At 41.0% G+C, this 19,509-nt stretch overlaps 1 protein-coding gene across 5 annotated transcripts in view; it reads left to right on the forward strand.

Annotated features, from left to right (window-relative positions):
* RBP2 (retinol binding protein 2) overlaps nucleotides 1–19,509 on the forward strand; it is a 33,238-nt gene that overhangs the window by 9,819 nt on the left and 3,910 nt on the right. For 2 of the 5 annotated variants that reach the window (XM_039486933.1, XM_039486934.1), the window contains exons 2-4: nucleotides 381–515; nucleotides 14,299–14,427; nucleotides 18,674–18,852. In XM_039486933.1, coding sequence (XP_039342867.1) covers nucleotides 14,355–14,427; nucleotides 18,674–18,852 — 252 coding nt within the window. In that variant the 5' untranslated portion in view covers nucleotides 381–515; nucleotides 14,299–14,354. Of the gene's footprint in view, nucleotides 1–380; nucleotides 516–3,251; nucleotides 3,332–13,615; nucleotides 13,680–14,298; nucleotides 14,428–18,673; nucleotides 18,853–19,509 lie in introns of those variants that run through there. The other 3 variants (XM_039486932.1, XM_039486935.1, XM_039486936.1) reach the window with 3 other exon arrangements.

Here is a 19,509-nt window from a genome sequence, read left to right on the forward strand (position 1 = left end):
AAGAGCTGGGAAAAGATGGCAAGAAATTGACTGAGGACATAGTGTCATTGATCAGATGAGGAAAATCCTCCACTGGCAGAAAGCCAACTATTTTAAAGATTTACTTTAAATGAAAATACATAAAAATCCATTTTAAGTAAATTTAAGTGCTTGTGAAATGTGCCAGACTGATAAAACTGAAGTGCAAATCCTCTAGCTATAGAGCATGTCCAGCACAGCAATGAAAACTACTCTGTAGAGCTCTGCCAGTGTACTGCAGAACTGCCCTGGAGGAATCACCTCTTGGGGCATGAATATAATTAATTCTCCAGGCTACTTGGGGTCTGTGCTGAAAGCCACTATGTTGAATTTGCTGATATTGTTTTCTTTTATATGCACAGCTAGGTACTAGCGTGAAACCTACAAGTCACTTCACATACCAGTGGGCAGTTCAGCCAGCAGCCACATACATGATGGTGGTAACTTCCATTCTCTAGCGACAGCAGCCAGCTTTGAACCAGTTACCTAAAATAAAGGTAAAAGACGCCAGCTCTTGTTACCAATTTCCCAAGCCCTCCAATCTTTCTGTTCTCTCATTCTGAAGCCAGGACACTAACTTAGCTCAAAGAATCTCCAGAGCAGATCTGAAATGAGCTACTTTCATTTGTCTTTGGTTTGGCATCAAACAGTACGAATTAGGAAAACCCCAGTGGTAGGGGCTGACCGGTTTAAGTTTGCAATGTTCCTTTTGCAGCTCCTTCCCACTGTGCATTTCTCTCCTACCTCCCCTCCCCCTGGTGGCAGATTCCTCCTCCCGGTGGCTAGATCTCTCCTTCCATCCCATCCTCTGATGCCAGCATCCCCCTTCCCTTCACCGTCCCATGAATTGGCTTCCTCCAACTGCCAAGATGTGATTCTACTATAGTTGTATAGCATTAAATGACAATAAAATGATGAAGGACCAGAGTCTTGGGGGTAGAGCAAAAAGAGCATAGGGGCTGGTCAGATTCCACTGGAGAGCACAGGAATGCTCCCTCCGGAGGCCCCTGGGCATACGAAATTATTAAAAAGGGAAATCAAAGGGCATGCTAAGGATTGGGAGCATGCTACACCATCTCCAAGGGTGGTGTAGTGGTTGTGAACTGCTGGGGAATCTATAGGAAGAATTCTGTCTGGTTCCAGCTGCCCTTTACCCCTCTAATGCACCTGACAGTGCCTACAGCACAATCTATTCTAAGGAAATGGCAAAATGAGCCCTTTTGAAGAGCAAGGAAACTGAATATCCTTCTTACCGCAATACGGGATCCTTGTACAGGGCAAGTCTGAGATACAGTGCCAGATATGTCTGGGCAGCATATGGGGTAGTTTCCATGACCACTAGTTCTGCAGATTGAAAACTGAGGTTCAAATTTTCTATCTGGCAGCTTTCATATGCCCTTCAATATACATCTATTTTATTTCACACAATTACCAATCAATTTTGTTTTACAGGAAAGGGCTTTCATTAGAGGCCAAGCAATCCCTCTCTCTTTCTTCATATGCATACACAAATACAGACTAGGAAGGCAATTTAAACCATAAAAATGAAGGGTCTTTCTGACTTCACATGGTATTGCCTTATTTATAGGTCTTATAGCTCAGCAGTAAAACTTTGCTCTTGGCTGAAACTTGACACAGAAACAAACAATTGTTTTTACCACACATACTGGAAAACCAGAAAAAGAACCAACATGGCCCATTGTTGCAGTCCTGCCACACACAAATCCCCATTGACTTCAGCTGGCTTTCCTTTTGAGGAAGGAACACTGGAATTAAAACAACAAACAGCACTGGGCACTTTTCCCTTAATTTCCACTATGGCATATTGTCAGTTCAGAAATGAAATTAACTTTGCCATATGGAGAGTATGTATATAAAGCAACGGGAGCTATTTTCATTTGGGAATGAGTTATTAGCAACATTATTTAATCCAAAATGTCACTAGGGACAGATGAGTCTAGTTGCTGGAGCACTGACCCAACAGACCATCACAAGGCTACTGGAGCAATAACCAGCAAACTAAACATTTTCCATGTGGGGCTTGAAATAATATTATGTTAAGAGAACCTGCATGAAGCAGTTGTCACTGTTTATTGGGTTGATACAATTTAGTCAGGTTCTCGAATCTGATGGAGGCATTACTGCTTGCCAAATAATCAATCAGTAAACTAAAAATTCTCTTTGTGGACTTTCACACAATGCACTTCAGAAACTCATGAGGTATCACTATGGTCTATGGAGTCACGACTCTGTGATTTATTATCTCCCTCCTTATGCATTTCCTTAATTAGTAGAATTGAGTGTATTTTACATATTTCTGAATTACATATTTACCTACAGAGCTGTTACAGATTATTGGGTAAACAAAGACATGCTTAGGGAGTGCCTCCAATGGAGTTTATAAAAATGCTATTTAAGTAATAGTAAGGATCTGACAAACAGAAACATTGTTGTAAACATCTCTGCTACAATTCACATCCTTGGGAGAAAAAGAAAAATATCTTCTTATCTGATTATTTATTCTCCTTGAATTTTACTAAGTCCAACTATCTTCAAATGGCCTTTTCTATTTCTCTATTAGGCAGATCTGAAGAATCGGCAATCACTGGCTCACGTAACTTAGCTCTGCCCACTCTGTCATCTTGCCAGTATGCCTTCCAAAGATGTAGTAAATTACTTCAGACCTAAGGCCACAGAGCATAGGAATTCTCTGCCCGTGAAGCTGGTTTCTCTATCTGGTGGAATGTGCTCTGATTTCAGAAGGTGACTGTAGACACTTAGCTTTGTATGTTTCTTAAGTGCACACCATTCCCCGTGTGAAGGTGCAGAGCCAAATTCTTCTCTGGGTCAAACCTTTATAACTCCACTGACTTCAAAGGCGTTTCTCCAGATTTACTCCTCTGTCAATGAAAATGGATCCAGAGCTCAAAGACATTTTCCACCCTCAACTCTTTATAACATGATATTAATACTATGTTTATCACAGTGGTGTCTCAGGACTCCAACCAAGATCAGGGCCCATTGTGCTAGACACTGTACAGAGTGGAAGACAGTTTCCTGCCCTGAAGGTTTACAGTTTGAAAGGCAAGACAAACAGATATAGACAGATAACAAATGAGCAATTGATCAAAAGTTACAATGCAATTTCTCCCTAATTATCAATCACTCTCATAACAACCTCCTGTCTTGCAGACCAAATGAAGCTCTCCACTTTGGCCGTGCTATTTTAATATCTCTCATCAGAGATCTTCTGACATCTACATTTTGTGCCAGGGCTTTCTTTTTGCATATGCCTGTGCTGCAGTAAAAGAAGGTAATCTTAGATTTGGAGACTTCCAAAAGCTAGAGATCACTGGGTTTTTTAAAATGAATCTGGAGCTGTCTTTACTGAGCACTCCCACTAGCTGCTCTGAATGAAAAGGTACAAAGTCTTTCTTTCATTGCAAAGCACAAAGGTCCCAAACTGTTTTTGCTGGTGTTGTAGTCATAAGAAAAGCTACTTTGTTAGGAAGTACATTAATACACGGGATTGTGCCATTTAGCACTGCCTTGAATTGGGAGCCATGCACAACCATGCCATGCCGGAGGGGCTCAGCAAAGGATTGTTCCTCAAGGAGCTCTGCTGAATCATCCCCTGCCAGGAATCCATCCCTAAAGCTTCTTAGGGCAAATGATGTGTGCATTTTGCACTATTATATTGGATGGTTCAGTCTATTCCCCTGGCACACCATGGGCTGGTGTAGAGACAACAGGGCCAAGGCCTTGCCTCCTTCCTTCCCAGTTTGGGGTGATGTGTATCTCTGGGCAAGCGTGGAGCATGCAGTCCTCATGCTTCCCAACCACAGGAATTGTGATTGTCCCTGACATTTGTGCAGAAGCACAAAGGAGATGGAAGTTTCTTTCCAGTGGTTGCCCTCTCTCTGCACTAAAGCACAATGTGTCCCCAGAACAGTTTGAAAAGAATATTGCACAGGAATCCTGCAGGTCTCACCTGAAAAACTAGCCATTAGACAATGAATTGCAAAGCATCTTGTTCATCCATGAATACACCCTTTTTCCTATAGAGAGGTAAATATATTATAGGCAGGGATGGTAGTGCCATCTATTGCTAAGACTGCCCAACACTTTCCATTATAAGGCCCTGTTGTAAGTTGCTTATAACTTTGTGAAATGCTAACAGTTTGGGTTGAAATTTTCCATGCCAGCTGTTTACCTCAAGATGAAGGTTTCTGGAAAGTTTCATCCATTTCCAAGAACAAGACTAGAGAAATGTACATAGTTTTGCTATTTTAAAAAATTCTGGGAACTTTTTCTTTGGAAAGCTGTAGTACACTCATGTTTTGATCAGAGAAGGATGGTGTTTGTTCAGGGATGTGTCTTTTGCTGCTCCCGTGAAAATCTGCCCAAACATGGCCAAGCTATAAGCCTTTGAAAAATCTCAGCTCATATATGCTCAATAATAATTTAGAATTTAGCAGTTAAAAATCTGCAAAAATTCCATCCTAACTGAGCACGCTCCATCCCCTCACAGCTCCTACTGCTGACCAGACTGCACATGCATCATACGCACAGTGATTGGTGGAGGAAGGAGAATGGGAGCCAAAGTCAGTTTGGGGGTAGAAGTAGGAGAATGAGATTGGATGAACAACCTGAGGAGGGAGACTAGGAGATGGGGATGTGGGGAGAAGGACTGGATGCCAGGTTGGATGAGGAGCCAGGATGGGGGAAGTGGTACTGGCTGGCAAGGACCCTGGGAATAGGAATGTGTATGTGGGAATGGAAGCCTGGGGAGGGGAGGAAATTGTATGTGATCATGTAATTAAAGATTGTATCTTAGTGCATATGCACCAGCGCGGGATGAATTAAGGTTGTACAGACAGGAAATGCCAGAATTCAGTCTAATTTCTGAGTGCTTGACTTTGCAACCTGTTCTTTTAACCTACTTTTTGTGTGTATTATATAAGTAAAATGTATATATTCATTAATACAGTGTGAAGGCTGAGAAAGGGAGTATACAAAGGAAAGAAATTCAGATTGAAACTTATCCTGCAGCATAAAACTTGTCCATGTTAAACACCCTGTATATTTCATTAAATATATTTTAAAATATCAACAGAGAATCAGAGTTTAAGGCAAGAAGAGACCATTATCTAGTCTGACCTCCTGCATAACACAGGCTATCGAATTTCACCCAATAATTTCTGCACTCTAAGAAATTATTCTTCCCTGCTACATAAGTCCAATATCCTGTCTCTGAATTAGAACATATCTTTTAGAAATATATCCAATCTCCACTTAAAGACTTCAAGCAATGATGAATTTACCAATTCCCTTGATAAGCTGTTCCAGTGAATAATTACACTCACAGTTAAGAATCTGTGTCTAATATTTCAATTTGAATTTATCTAACCTCAACTTCCAGCCATTGGATCTTTTCAGACCTTTATCTACTAGATTAAAAGCCCCCCTAGTGTCAGGAATCTTCTCACCAGGAAGGTGCTTAAGCCTGATCAAGATCCCTCTTGTCCTTCTCTTTATTATACTAAATAAATTGAGCTCCTTAAGTCTCCCATTGTAAGGTCTCACATAACTCTGGTGCTTCTTGTCTTACCCATCTGCAATTTTTCAACATCCTTTTCAGAGATTAAGATTGCCTCTCAACAAAGTAAAATAGGATGAGAAAATATTACATATCCACAACATAGTAAATATCTTTGCTTTCAAACTTCCTTCTCTGTGTGCTTGATTTCTTGATTGTAATATTGGATTAATGTTAGTTTTTGTATTTAAGTTCCTGTCACAGGGTGACTGACCCCTTTAAATGAAGCTGGACCAGCACTCCTGTTCCAGAAGGAGGTGCTCCCAATTTGGCCAGGACAGCACATGAGTCAGTAAAGGACCAGAGAGAAGGAAGATGTAGGAAATTCCTGGGGAAGGCTGAAGAGGCTTGTCAGCTCTGCTTCCCAAGCTAACAAGAGCAGGGCTGGCCTTACCATGAGGCAAACTGAGGTGGTCGCCTCAGGTGCCAGACTGTGGGGGGGTGCCATTAGGACCTAGAGTGTAGAAAACTGTGTCTGCTGCTGGTGCATATGTATTCTCTCTGCTCTAGATGCACAGAGATGGTGGAGTGCTGTGCTGGAGGATGGAGAGCACAAGAGACATAGCAGGCAGGCAGGAGAAAAGGTGAGAGGGAATAACAGAAAGCAGCAGGAGCTGCAGGGAGAGAGAGGAGGAGGAGCCTCTTATATAGCTCTCTAGCACCCCCAGGAGCCTGGACTGATTAACACCAGCTTCTCAGGTAGCTTCCTGTTTCCTGCTGCTTCCCTGAACCCACTTGAGGAGAACAGGCAGTCAACTGAAGTAGTAGGAGCCAGTTAGGCCCTTAAGACACTGATATCTTCCCTCACTCAGGCCTTGCTACCAGCCTGCTTATTTGTCCCCTTCAATTGAGTGTTGAGAGCCACTATAGCTGGCACACAACAGCAGTCATGAGTGAAAGAAGAAAATGCCCCTCTGGGGCAGCATTCAGAAGAAGAAAAAAGCAAAGGGAGCTTTTCTATCTAAGCAGGAAGGAGCTCTCCTGAGATACATAGGCACAAATCTTCATGGTTGGCCTTCCGGCCCCAGTGAGGATGTGAGTGATGAGGAGATACCTGATCTTCCAGTGAGAGTGCAGGTGACCTGGCAGTGACTGCAGCATCCAAATCTCCATCTCAAATGGATGTAACCATGCACATTCCTGAAGAAAAGTGTAGATGAGAGAAGAGTGTGGTGGAGGCACAAGAAACAGCTGCTGCTGAGTTTAGTTCCTTAAGTCTAGATGATCCAGAACTGTGGACCCACTTGAGCAGTAGCCTGAGTTCCATGCAACTCAAGGAACACAGCAGTATATTTGGGATGTTGTATGATATTCCAAAACTCCTCACTATACCTGAAGAAGACCTACACCAGCAATGCAGGGCACTAGAGACAGTGTTGACACATGATGATATGCATGCGCGATATTGAGTTAGGTGATTAACTGAAAGCCCTTTCAAGATATATTTCAGCAGGATCAACTTCAAAGGCTGGAATATATGTATACAAATAAGATGACCACCCTCTTTCCAAATGCTTTTGTAGCTCTGCACATACTTCTAACACTTCCTGTAACAGTTGCCAGTGGAGAATGCAGCTTCTCCAAGCTGAAGTTAATAAAAACACATCTACGCTCCACAAGAGAGGCTGGTGGGCCTTGCAACCATCTCAATAGAACGTGAGCTGGCCCAGATTCTGGACCTTCAGCAGGAAGCAGTTCAAATCTTTGCAACCAAGAAGGCACCGAAAGCACCACTTTGATTATTCAAACAAAGTGGTGGGACTTCCATGTACAAACAAAGCCTGAGGGACTTCCATGTACTGCATGGGCCACAGCAAATGGAAAAACTTCATGTTCCCCAAAGACAATGAAAATAGAAGTTTCCATCCAACACATTACTGGCATGAAATCCCCAATGGTGACAAAGTGGAGAGGCCATGGCTTATATACTCAAAAACCCAGAATGCTGCATACTGTTTTTGTTGCAAACTCTTCCAGTCTAATGTTCCAGACACATTGGATTCTACAGGAACAAAGGACTGGAAAAATCTGGCTAGAAATCTGGCATGCCATGAGAAGGCAGCAAATCACCAGAGAGCATTCCATAGGTGGAAAGAGCTTGAGATGAGACTAAGGTTAAAGGCCACCATAGATGATCAGCATCAAGAGAAGATTGCATCAGTCTCTTTACTGGCAAATGTTCTGAAAAGGCTCATTGCCACTGTGAGAATGCTTGCTACCCAAAACCTAGCAGTGTGTGGCACTTCAGAACAGCTGTATGTGCCAAACAATGGAAACTTCCTTAAAATTGTAGCGCTGATGGCTGAGTTTGATGCTGTACTCCAGGAGCATCTAAGAGTCATCACCCAAGAAATGTACACACACCACTTCCTTGGAAAAACGATTCAAAATGAGATTATACAGTTACTAGCAACAAAAGTCAAACAGAAGACTGTGGCAGATCTGAAGTCAGCAAGATATTAGTCTGTTATTCTGGACTGCATACCTGACATCAGCCATATGGAACAAATGACTTTAATGGTGCGTCTTGTAACAACAACAGAACCTAGTGAAAATGTTCCTGCAATGGTGACTGTCAGAGAGCATTTTCTAAAATTTATTGACATTGATGATACTACAGGAGCTGGTATGACAAATGTGCTTCTTAAAAAGATACGGGAATTGCTATAGCTGACATCAAAGGTCAGGGCTACAATAACGGTGCCAACATGAGAGGAAAGAACAGAGGAGTGCGGACATGGATCTGAGAGTTAAATCCTCTAGCTTTTTTTGTCCCATGTAGTTCCCATTCATTGAACTTGGTGGTCAGTGTTGCAGCATCAGCTTCTAGTGAGGTTGCTGAATTTTTTAATGTAATTCAAAGCATCTGTGTATTTTTCTCTGCATCAACTCATCAATGGCAAATTTGAAGCAACATCTGGGAACATCCTCACTGACACTGAAACCACTGAGTGCCACATGATGGGAAAGTCAGGTGGAGGTGATAAAGCCTATCAAACACCAAATTGGGAAAATAGATGATGCCATAGTTGCCATTATGGAGGATAATGCTTTGACAGGAATTGTTCATGGGAGAACAGTGGCAGAGGGAAATGGAATCACCAGAAACATACATAACTTCAAATTTCTATGTGGCCTAGTTTGAAATAAATGTTGTAAGCAAGAGACTCCAAGGTGTTGACCTTGCTTTGTCCAGTTGTTCCAGATATATCAAAGTCATACCTACAGTCTTACCAGTCAGATGAGGGATTTCAAAACGATCTGAAGACTGCACAGAAGTTGGCAGAGGAACTTCACACTGAAGCTATTTTCCCACCCATTCAAGAATACAAGAGTCACTGAAGAAGAAGACATTTTGATTACAAGGCACAGGATAATTCCATAAGAGACCCCTAAACAACAATTCAAAGTTGAATTCTTTAACCAGGTGCCAGATTGTGCAATACATTCAGTTGGAGAACGTTTCATGCAACTCAAGGAACACAGCAGTATATTTGGGATGTTGTATGATATTCCAAAACTCCTCACTATACCTGAAGAAGACCTACACCAGCAATGCAGGGCACTAGAGACAGTGTTGACACATGATGATATACATGCGCGATATTGAGTTAGGTGATTAACTGAAAGCCCTTTCAAGAGATATTTCAGCAGGATCAACTTCAAAGGCTGGAATATATGTACACAAATAAGATGACCACCCTCTTTCCAAATGCTTTTGTAGCTCTGCACATACTTCTAACACTTCCTGTAACAGTTGCCAGTGGAGAATGCAGCTTCTCCAAGCTGAAGTTAATAAAAACACATCTACGCTCCACAAGAGAGGCTGGTGGGCCTTGCAACCATCTCAATAGAACGTGAGCTGGCCCAGATTCTGGACCTTCAGCAGGAAGCAGTTCAAATCTTTGCAACCAAGAAGGCACCGAAAGCACCACTTTGATTATTCAAACAGATAAAAATGCCAGTGTTTACTATGTAGACAAGAAAAGTTACATTTGCTGTTCAGGCGTTTGAAAGTTATGTTACTCAAAATTTTTGAACAAGGCATTTTAAGTTGTTAGTTCTCCTTTATTGGTGTAGGTAGCAGAGCAGTACCATGAGAGGAGTAGAACAGGAAGAAGGCAGAATTGAGACCTTTCAAAGTTTTGGCCCAAGTGAGGGTGCATGGGAGTGTTTTGGCCCCCGGGAGGGTCCTACTGAGGCAAGAGACACTGTCATGGACTCCTGAGGATCCTGAGAGGGCAAGTGGGATGGTAACCATGGTGTTAGGGTGCCCAGTGACGGGGGAAATCATTCACAGTTCCCCATTTTTAAAAAGGGAATAAACAAGAGAGGAGAGAGAGTTGTGAGTACTGAGTCCTCTTCAATTGCCTTAACTGATCAGTCTTTAGGACCTTAGGTCAATTAAGTTGCCTCAGCTGTGTTAAGCTCCTTAAGCATTTAAAACTTAAATCCATACTAAAGCACTTTAAGTTCTCAGAAAGTTCCATGGCACACGCAGTTACTTTTAAAACTTTCATGACTTCACATGTCTCTTCAAACTTGGATTGCTTTTCACTGGTCTTTGATGACCATGAGCAAGGCTTCATGTCCTCTGCAGCACACACAACTGCAAGAACCCCAGGATAACATGGCAAGGTGGGGCTGCTGGGCATGGCTTTCTTAATTCCCAAATCAAACAGGTGGTTGTGTCCTAAAGATTATGTCTTCACTGCTGAGTTAACTCAGGTGATGAGTGCCCAGGTTAGTCTAGTCCAGGTGTGAGAAGCCATACTGCAAACCCATCCCTGCACTACTGTGTCCTCACAGGCACTGCATTCCCCTGAGGAGCATACTGACACTAGCAAATGTCAAGGAGATTGAGGGATGAGATAAGAGAAGCATAGAGACATAAAATGTGGGATTGTGATGCCACAGGAAGTGGCATTACTGGCTATGATGTCACAGGGAATGACACTATGACAGAAATTGTTATGACCTAAACTCTTGCCCTTAAGGCTTGTGGACTAACCCTTCCAGCCCCTGACCCCTAACAGGAAGTCCTCCCTTACTGAAGGAGGGAAACCAATAGGATTTGATGTCTAGCCCAAAACCTTTAAACCACTGTTTGATAACTAGCTCCATCTCTGGAAATGATAAACCAGTGAAAACTAAGGAATAAAACTAAAAAGAAGCATAGAAATGTTTTTTAAATTATATGCAGAGAGATTTGCTAAAGGAAACTTTATGTTTGTAAATCTAATTGTTAACTAAAAACACAACAACATGTTTTCCCACACCCATAATTCAAGAGAGAGTTTTAAAAGACCTAGCTATTTATAATAACATAATAATCTGTGAAAAGTTATATATTTTTATTACACATGATCAAAGCAAATATTAGGCTTTTTATATAAAGATAAACAGAATTTTTATTTCTTTGTGTAAGTATTAAAAAAGAGGCTGCAAATACAAAAGGTAACAAACTATCCCCATTTTGCTATGTTAAACTGTAACTTTTAACTTTTTCATAATTTAAAGTTAACTCTGCAGTGAAGAGGCCAATAGGCTTTGAGTGATGCAGTGAGGAGAGCTGATAAGGGGAGATGTAGTGAGCCCAGTGGAAAGTTGTGTGGATAGGAAGCCAGGTTGGAAAGAAGTGGACTGTACAAAAGGCCTATTTGAGGGAAAGCCATCTGCACTGAGGCATTAGCTCCTGAAGGGCTCTGTCATTGCTGCTACCTTGACTCCTGGAGACAGCAACACCATGTAAAGCCCTTGGCGAGGCTATGTCTCTCTGTGGAGACACTCAGCTCCAACAACTGCTGCCTCAGCTCCCTGCCATACTGGGGTCACGCTGCTATGGGAGCAACTGTCTCTGCACTGAGGCTTTGTGTACCAATGGCTCCCCACAGCTCTGCAGCTTAATAGACAGAAGATGCCAGCACTAGGACAGACCTTCCATCAGTGATGCCTCAGCACGGAGGCATTGAAATCACTCTGCCCCAGGCCATCTGCATATCTGTGATCCCCTCGCAACCTCATGCCACCCAGCCACCAAGGGGGTGGGCAGCCATGGGGTAGGAGATATGGAGAATGAATGGATTGGTGGAGAGACATGGAAGTGAGATGGCCCAAGGGAGATGATAAGAGTGAACAGAGATGTGGCAGGGCACAAACCATCAGGGATGTAGAGGGCAGAAGGATCCATGTATGACAAAGTCAGGCCAGATGCCAGCTCTTCCCCAGGCTGCAAGCATTAGCTAAGAACTGACAAACTCATAGCTGGAGACCAGACCAGTTGACTTGTATGTTAGTTTTGCTCAAAATAGGTATTAGTCTTGCCTGTATTGAGTGTTTAGATGCTATGAAATGCTTGTAAGTTGCAGCAGGCATTAATCTCCCTTGTCATGTCGGTATTCCAGGCTATAAGAAAATATGAACATTTTGCTTTATACCTTTGAAAATGTTGGCTCTGAACTTGTGAACCCAGGCACAGGAATCATCCCCCTGCCTGTCCAGAAGGACTATCAAAATCAAATGGGCCATCAAGGAACACCGCTATTCAAAGGATTGATTAATGGCCCTATCACACCTGAGAAATACTAGATCCAAGGAATCTTGTTCTGCGGACTTGGAAGCGAAATGAAGAAAATCAAACAGACACGGGAAAATTTTCCATCTCTCTTCACTGCTTGAACTTTGACAAGGCTAGAGACACCAACCTGAAGCCAGAGCTCCCCAGGGGTTATTTTTTGGGTCCACCCTGAAAGACACTTTGAATTGACAGATCACTACAACTCTGTTACTTGTAGGATTTAGATGATAACTCATTTGTGTGTATACGTTTGCTTGCTTTAACCTGTAAATAACTCTAATTTATTTTTTCCTAGTTAATAAATCTGTAGATAGCTTATTACAGGATTGGCTACAGGCGTTGTCTTTGGTTTAAGATCTAGGGCACCAGCTGATCTGGGGTAAGTGACTGGTCTCTTGGGACTGGAAGCAACCTGAATATTGTGCAATTTTTGGTGTTAGTGACCATGTATCACTAATTCCAATTTGTCTGGGCAGCAAGATAGACCAGAGAGTCTAAGGGGACTGTCTGTGATTTCCATGGTGAGACTGTTTTAGTGATCCAAGAGGTCACATTTGTTACTGGCTTGGTGAAATCTAATAATAGAACATACCACCAGACTGGGGTGTCTGCCCTGAGGTAGGCACTCATGGTCATGAGCTGTTCCAGACAGCATGACACCATGTTCCTTGTGTCCATCCTCCCCAGGCTCCAGGAGAGGTCTTTACTGTCCTATGCAGTAGTCCTGATCTGACAGCCCTGTTGTTGTCCACCAGTCTGTGACTCCCCTTCAATGGGCCTCACTAGAGAGACAAGGTACCTTCAGAGTACAGCTGAGAGGTCTGCTGAGGTACCATCAGCTATACACTTCCCCATGATCCATTGTGCTCCTGCCTGCCCCTGCTATGAAGTAAAAATTGTACATTCTGTCACCTGTTCTGAGCAGGTGCATCTTGTGGGGGTCAAAATTGAAACACAGAGTAGGAAATGGTTTGGTCTGACTCTCTGAACAAGTCTAACCCAAAGCACCGAAAGTCAGGCTAACTGAAGTGACTACCTGAAATGCGCCCTAGCTGCATTAGTCTGGCCTTTTCCTGCATTTGCGGGACTTTCTGCAGATTATCCCAATATCTTTACTGTAGCAGAGTGCGAGTTGTAGTATCCTGGTCACTGAGGTTGCTGCAGAACAGAGAAGGCTGGAGGCTTAACTGGGATCAACCAACCTGTTACTGGAGGGGATTAGTAACACTTGCTAGCAACTGTTGGGCTAATGAGTTAATTGGCTTAGTAATGGGGGGATACATAACTGTGAAGATGAGGTAAAAAATGAAGGGGTGGAGGAAGAGAAAAGTTCTGTGAAAAGCCCCTTCTGCTGTACACCTGTGCTGTAATCCTGCCCCGGTTGGAAATCCAGGATTAAAGATGCACTTGATGAAAAAGAAACAGATTTAAAAATGGGCGAGATAGTGCTGCTCCCAGGGTAGCTTGAGAGGCGCCCTGTGACATGTATGATCAGTTAAATGAAATTTATTCAAGTGAATTTATGCCTGATGCATATTTGCCAACATTTGACATCTATAAAAAGGGACATTTTGGGAGGAAAACAGGGATATCTTTGAACTCTATTTTAATTCATTGGAATATGAAGTTGAGGAGTAAAATAAAATCATAAATATTCTCTCTCTTAAAAATAGGGATTTCCTCTGTAATGGCCCAGTCTTACATTCATTATACATCCAAAAGTTACACCAACTTCACATGGGAGTTAGGGCGCATGAACTGTGCCAGGCCAGGCTCTTAATAGGGGCTTATTGTATGTAGGAGAAGTGAATTGAAAAAGAGAATTTACGCTGGGTTGCACAGTTTGGCATTGCGGTGCACATGTTTCAAAGGAGTATCTATAAAAGATTGCTGTTCTTTACAAAGGTCGCTGTAAAATACCTTTCTCTGTTAGTTCTTGCTTCAGAAACCCATTCCTGGCCTGTCTTCTGTCCACCTGAACTTGTTAATGAAGCAAAGTTCTGTCGGGTTATATCTCCGACCTTCAGACTTTATTATCTGGAAAACCATAAACTTTATCCAAGGAAGATATAAAAAGGACAGTTTTAACACATTCTCTCTGCAGAACTTGCTTCCAGGCTCAGCGTTTGATCTACTCTTGGGTTTGAGCTCTTAGTCAGCATGCCTGCCGATTACAATGGGACGTGGGAAATGGAATCCAATGAAAACTTCGACGGTTACATGGTTGCCTTAGGTAAATGAAAAAAATACAGTCTTGGGACAAGAGTTTTTATTTATCAATCATGCCTATTTTTAAAACAACTAATAGTAGAGCAGTCTTACTCCTTTTATATGTTTTGGGGATAAGAGTTTCTGGCAGTAATATTAAAATATCATGCACTTGCTATAATATGTCTAGACAAACTTGAGTGACTTCTCGAGCAAGCTCCATAGCAGTGGAGCAAAAACAGTTAGCCTTTAGCATTTAATAAAACTGTAACTGATCTAGCAGGTATAGTAAAAAGTTTACATAGTAATGAACCTTCTAACAATCTTTATTGGAGCATATTTCCACAGCAAGAAAATTAAAGTTATTTACAAATAGAATTCTTATTTAGATGTTAAAAGAACATTGAAAGAGAGTTAATTTTGTGCAAGCTGCACATTAAGAGAGCTGAAAATGTGAATGGAGACTAAGCTCCTGGTAATGCCAATTTCACTCTATTTCCCCCACATTAGTGTCTTCAACGATTATAATGACAGTGCAAAAGTTTTACAAGGGATAATTGTCTTCTGTTGGTTTGAGGACCATTTTATATTTGACCTTTTCAATACAAATGTAATTTCAAATGTTTTAGTTTGCATTCAGATAAAACTTAACCGTATAGGACATTAAAAGCAGCAAATAGTCCTGTGGCACCTTATAGACTAACTAGACACCTTATAGCATGCTCCAATACGTCTGTTAGTCTATAAGGTGCCACAGGACTCTTTGCTGCTTTTACAGATCCAGACTAACACGGCTACCCCTCTGATAACTATAGGACATTATGGATACCTAAGGGGTCTGACTCGTGTGAGTCTCAGGATATTTAGTATTTTTCTTAAAGTCTCAGATACTGGATCTGAGAGTCTCAGCTTCCATTTTTTTGGGGGTGGGGGTGGGGGGTAAAAAGTTATGTTCCTAGCCCTCATGGTTGCAGAGGACAGCTTGAAAATGTGAAATGAGAGCACCCTAGAGGCTCAGAAACCAGGATGCAGATGAGAAGAGCCCAACATTTATTATTATTTTAAAATCATGATTATAAACCAATCTCATTATTTGGAGTGGGTAGACTCATGACTTTTGAGTGCTTGATAGTGGCAAGACTACACGAGGGATGGAAAATCCTTTCCACTCAACTCAAAAGTGATCTCTGACCAAAATAAATGTTCTGTCGGGAAAAGCAGATAAGAGAACTCTAATATTGTTGTTGTTCTTGGTGACTGACAAATTCTCTTCATTGTTTAAGCATCCTTCTTCCTTATGGGCTAGTCTAGGCATGCACTTGAAGCGTGTGAGACTTTCTTCCAACAGGACAGAGTTTTACTAAGTATTTTAATCTGGTTGTAATGTCACTCAACACTCTGTTCCCTTCTCTCCTAGACTTTCCCTTGGATATCATCTGCTAATATTGTTGTTTTGATTCTGTCAATTGGGTCATAACTGCTCATATTTACTCTTCTTGAAAACTTTTACCAAGGAGGCCAGCAATTGCTAGTAATATTATTAATATCTCTCTTTAGATTGGTACTTCCCCTCTGAAATTTAGACTGAGATATTCATTGAAATTCAATAGGCGCTTGGTGCCTCACTCTCATAGGATGTGTATTTTTTCATCTTTAAACATTCTAATCCCAATCCTGCTACAATAAGTAGTGGGCTTCCCAATTCTCTACTTCCTTTTGTATCATAACTAATAGCATGCACTGCGCTCGAGCAATGCTTTTGTCAGACATCCGCTCCATCCTCAGGATTGTTTCAGTTAGCAATGAGAACAGGATACCTGACTGAAACCATCCTAAAATGATCTTACTGGTTTTCTCCAGGGTGTTTGACACGTTAGACTATAAAATAAAGGGCTTGATTCAGCCCCTGGGTCCCTCAGGTGGAAATAGGGCCACAGGAACCCAGCACTGAGATGTCCACTTGAAGAAGGATTGGCAGAAGTTTAAGCCATCCACAATTCCTGATATGCTGGGTGGCTCAGAAGTGGTTGGTGCAGTACAGTGAGACAGGGGGGTTCATTGCATCTCCTGTACTGCCTCCATTGGAGATGTGCCTACTGAACCTCATGCCGGAGCTTAAAGCTAGTCTCCCCATAAGAAACTTGGTGTGAGATTGCCGAGTGAGAGCCATGTTTACACCAATTGGATTTGGATCGGGCCCTTTGTTTTGTGGGGTTTTTGGCCATGTTTTATGTACTGCACTTCAGTGCTAGTGAAAAGTGCCTCACAGAATTTGCAACGAAGTAGTATCTAGATGCGTATTTCTATGTGTGGTTCTGAGAATTTGTCCCTCACTGACTATGTTATCAATGAAAAAGAAATGACATGGAAATGGTGAAAAGAGATTTTTCTGCTCTGTTTCTCCCGATTTTACATTTGGTTGATATTCTAAGAATTAAGGAGTTCAGGTCCAAAGCACAATGAAGCTGAACTTTTTGAGGTTCATTCATCCTTATAATTGCTACAGATGCATTCCTATACCTTAATTAACAAATCGTTTTGCTCTTTAAACCAGAAACTTTAACTTTTTCATAAGCATGTTACAAAGTATTTCAATCTAATCTAATAGAACCATATTTCATCTTTATTGCTTGTATTGTTCAAAATGTGTTGTGTTTAATAAAACCTCCCCTGATTTTCTGCAGTAGTACAAGACTAATATATTAGTCAGAAATAGCATTCCTTTGGAAAATTAGACTTCTTTCCTCTAAGAGACCTAATTTTTTTTACCTGGCTATAAATCAGACCCAGAGATACCTTCAATCCACAGCAACAGATAAAATATACTTGAATATGAACATTATTTCCTATGTTAAAGTAACATTTTTTGTTTTGTTTTCCAGCCACTCCTTTCACTCAATTTGATTAGTGCCTTACCAGTAGCATAATGAATCCACCAAAAGAAAATGGGTTCCATTTGTACAAGGTTTTGCCGAGATGAAAATGACTAATTTGTATGTGAAAAAGCTCAAGGATGGTTAACAAGCCACACTATTTTTCAGTCTCTGGGAGAAACATGTTAGATTATTTCATTTGCATATAACAGCATAACAAGATTCATTGCCAAATGGTCAAATATTTATTGTACCTGGCAATGCAGCTGGCATTAGGTGTATTGTCTAGGGTAGACTGTGTCATGATGGTAATATATTTGAAATATCTTTCAGGGCATTCAGTTGCAAGTACTTGTTTGTATTATGTTAGTTTTCATCATGAACAGAGTACACAATGGTAAAGGGGATCAGGCACATGCAGTACTCTTTGAGATTATATATATAATTTACTTTGCATCTTTTACCCATATGGAAGCTGCAAAATAATCTTTTTCCATCCATTTTTTTCCTTTAAAGTCTGACCAACTTTGATTTTTGTTTCTAACATTCTTTCCTAGGGACAATCAGTATAGCTCTTATTTGTTTACCTATTTATATACAAGCATCATTTCTGCAAAGAGTTTGCTAATTAATATGATTCTGATTCAAATTACTGTATGAAAAGAGGAAAAATGGCTTTTACAGATGGCTGTTAAATCACACGCAGTATAGTCCAGTGTCAATATAAATGCAATACAGTTCCACAGATTACACACAGTCCCAAACAATAATCAGTGATTATGGTGAAATAAAAGCTACATGCCAAAATTCACTGGATCAGACATGCACATCTACTGCACTCGTTCCGAGATCCTTCTATAGATATGAGTAGAACTGGTCAAAAGCAGTGTTGGGGGAGGGGGCATATTGTTTTCTTGAAAAATTTCACCAAAAACAATGAAAATTTTATTTTTTCCAAAAACACGAATACTGAAAATCTTGGGGATTTTCAGTTTTTCTCCCACTTCACGCCTCCCCATTATCCCTCATTTTGTCACTGAAAAAAGGAGAGGGGTATATGACAGTGGAAAAATACCCAAAACTGGGAAAAAAATGGGTTTTTCATCAAAAAAATTAGAACACTTTTTGAAAAAACAAACGTTCCTCAATTTTTTATTTTTTCAAAAAAGACCTTTTTTGTCATTTAAAAAAAGTTTCAAATGAGAAATGACAGCCAATTCTAGAAGAGTACTATTCCACCTTGTTTTACCTGAAAGTGAGAGGATGAAATGTGCAAATGCTTTCATAGTGTAGTTTTTCATAGTTTTGGTGAATATATAAAAGTATCTTTTGCATCTTTGTACCAGAAGTTGGAATTTGGCTAGGTATATCATACACTTATGTTTTGTTTGTTGATAGGCATTGATTTTGCCACTCGTAAGATTGCAGGACGCTTGAAACAAACGAAGGAAATTATTCAAGATGGAGACAATTTTAAGACAAAAACACTGAGCACTTTGAGAAACTATGAACTGAATTACACTGTGGGAGTGGCGTTTGAAGAACACGCCAAGGGGCTTGACAACCGAGTTGTTCAGGTATACATATAGTGTACGTGGAAATCAAATACTGAGGTTAAAAACAGAGTAAGCAGTCTGTAAATTTCCTGACTAAAAATAATGGAAAGCAATTTACAGATATTAGAGAATGTTTGTCTATAAAGTGCAGGTAATTTGCATTTCAAGACAGTTTTGTCTTTCACATTGCAAATATTTATTTTATAGGCAAACAAGGAAGGTTTCCCTGATTTTTAAGGGCAATAACTAATTACATTTTTTCTTGAAAGGAATCTTTCCTGTCTTTCTATAATAAACCTCTTTGTAGTAAAGTAAAGAAAGGAAGTATATTTTGTCACATATCATTTAGCTGCTGCTGAAGTTGCATTTTAAAACTACTGAGGCTTTTTCCCCCTCCACATTATTTTAAAATTGCCAGTTCTATCTGAGTCTGTTCCTGCAAGCCTTCCACACATGGAATTCCCATGGAAGTCACTGGGAGTTCTGCGAAAAGACCTCTTAAGGGATCAGGGCCTGAACCAGCTGGTGTATTCATTTACTGCACACACCTTTGCTTTCCTTTTACCAATACCACCCTCAGTTTTATTCTCCTAACATCCCCTGAAAACGTGTAATGGAGAATTTCAACAATACAAAAGGCAGCCAGGTATCCAACTCCCATTGAAACGCCTCTTTGAG

Source organism: Mauremys reevesii, linkage group 9 (assembly GCF_016161935.1).
Source record: "Mauremys reevesii isolate NIE-2019 linkage group 9, ASM1616193v1, whole genome shotgun sequence".
In the NCBI taxonomy this organism is placed as follows: Eukaryota; Metazoa; Chordata; order Testudines; family Geoemydidae; genus Mauremys; species Mauremys reevesii.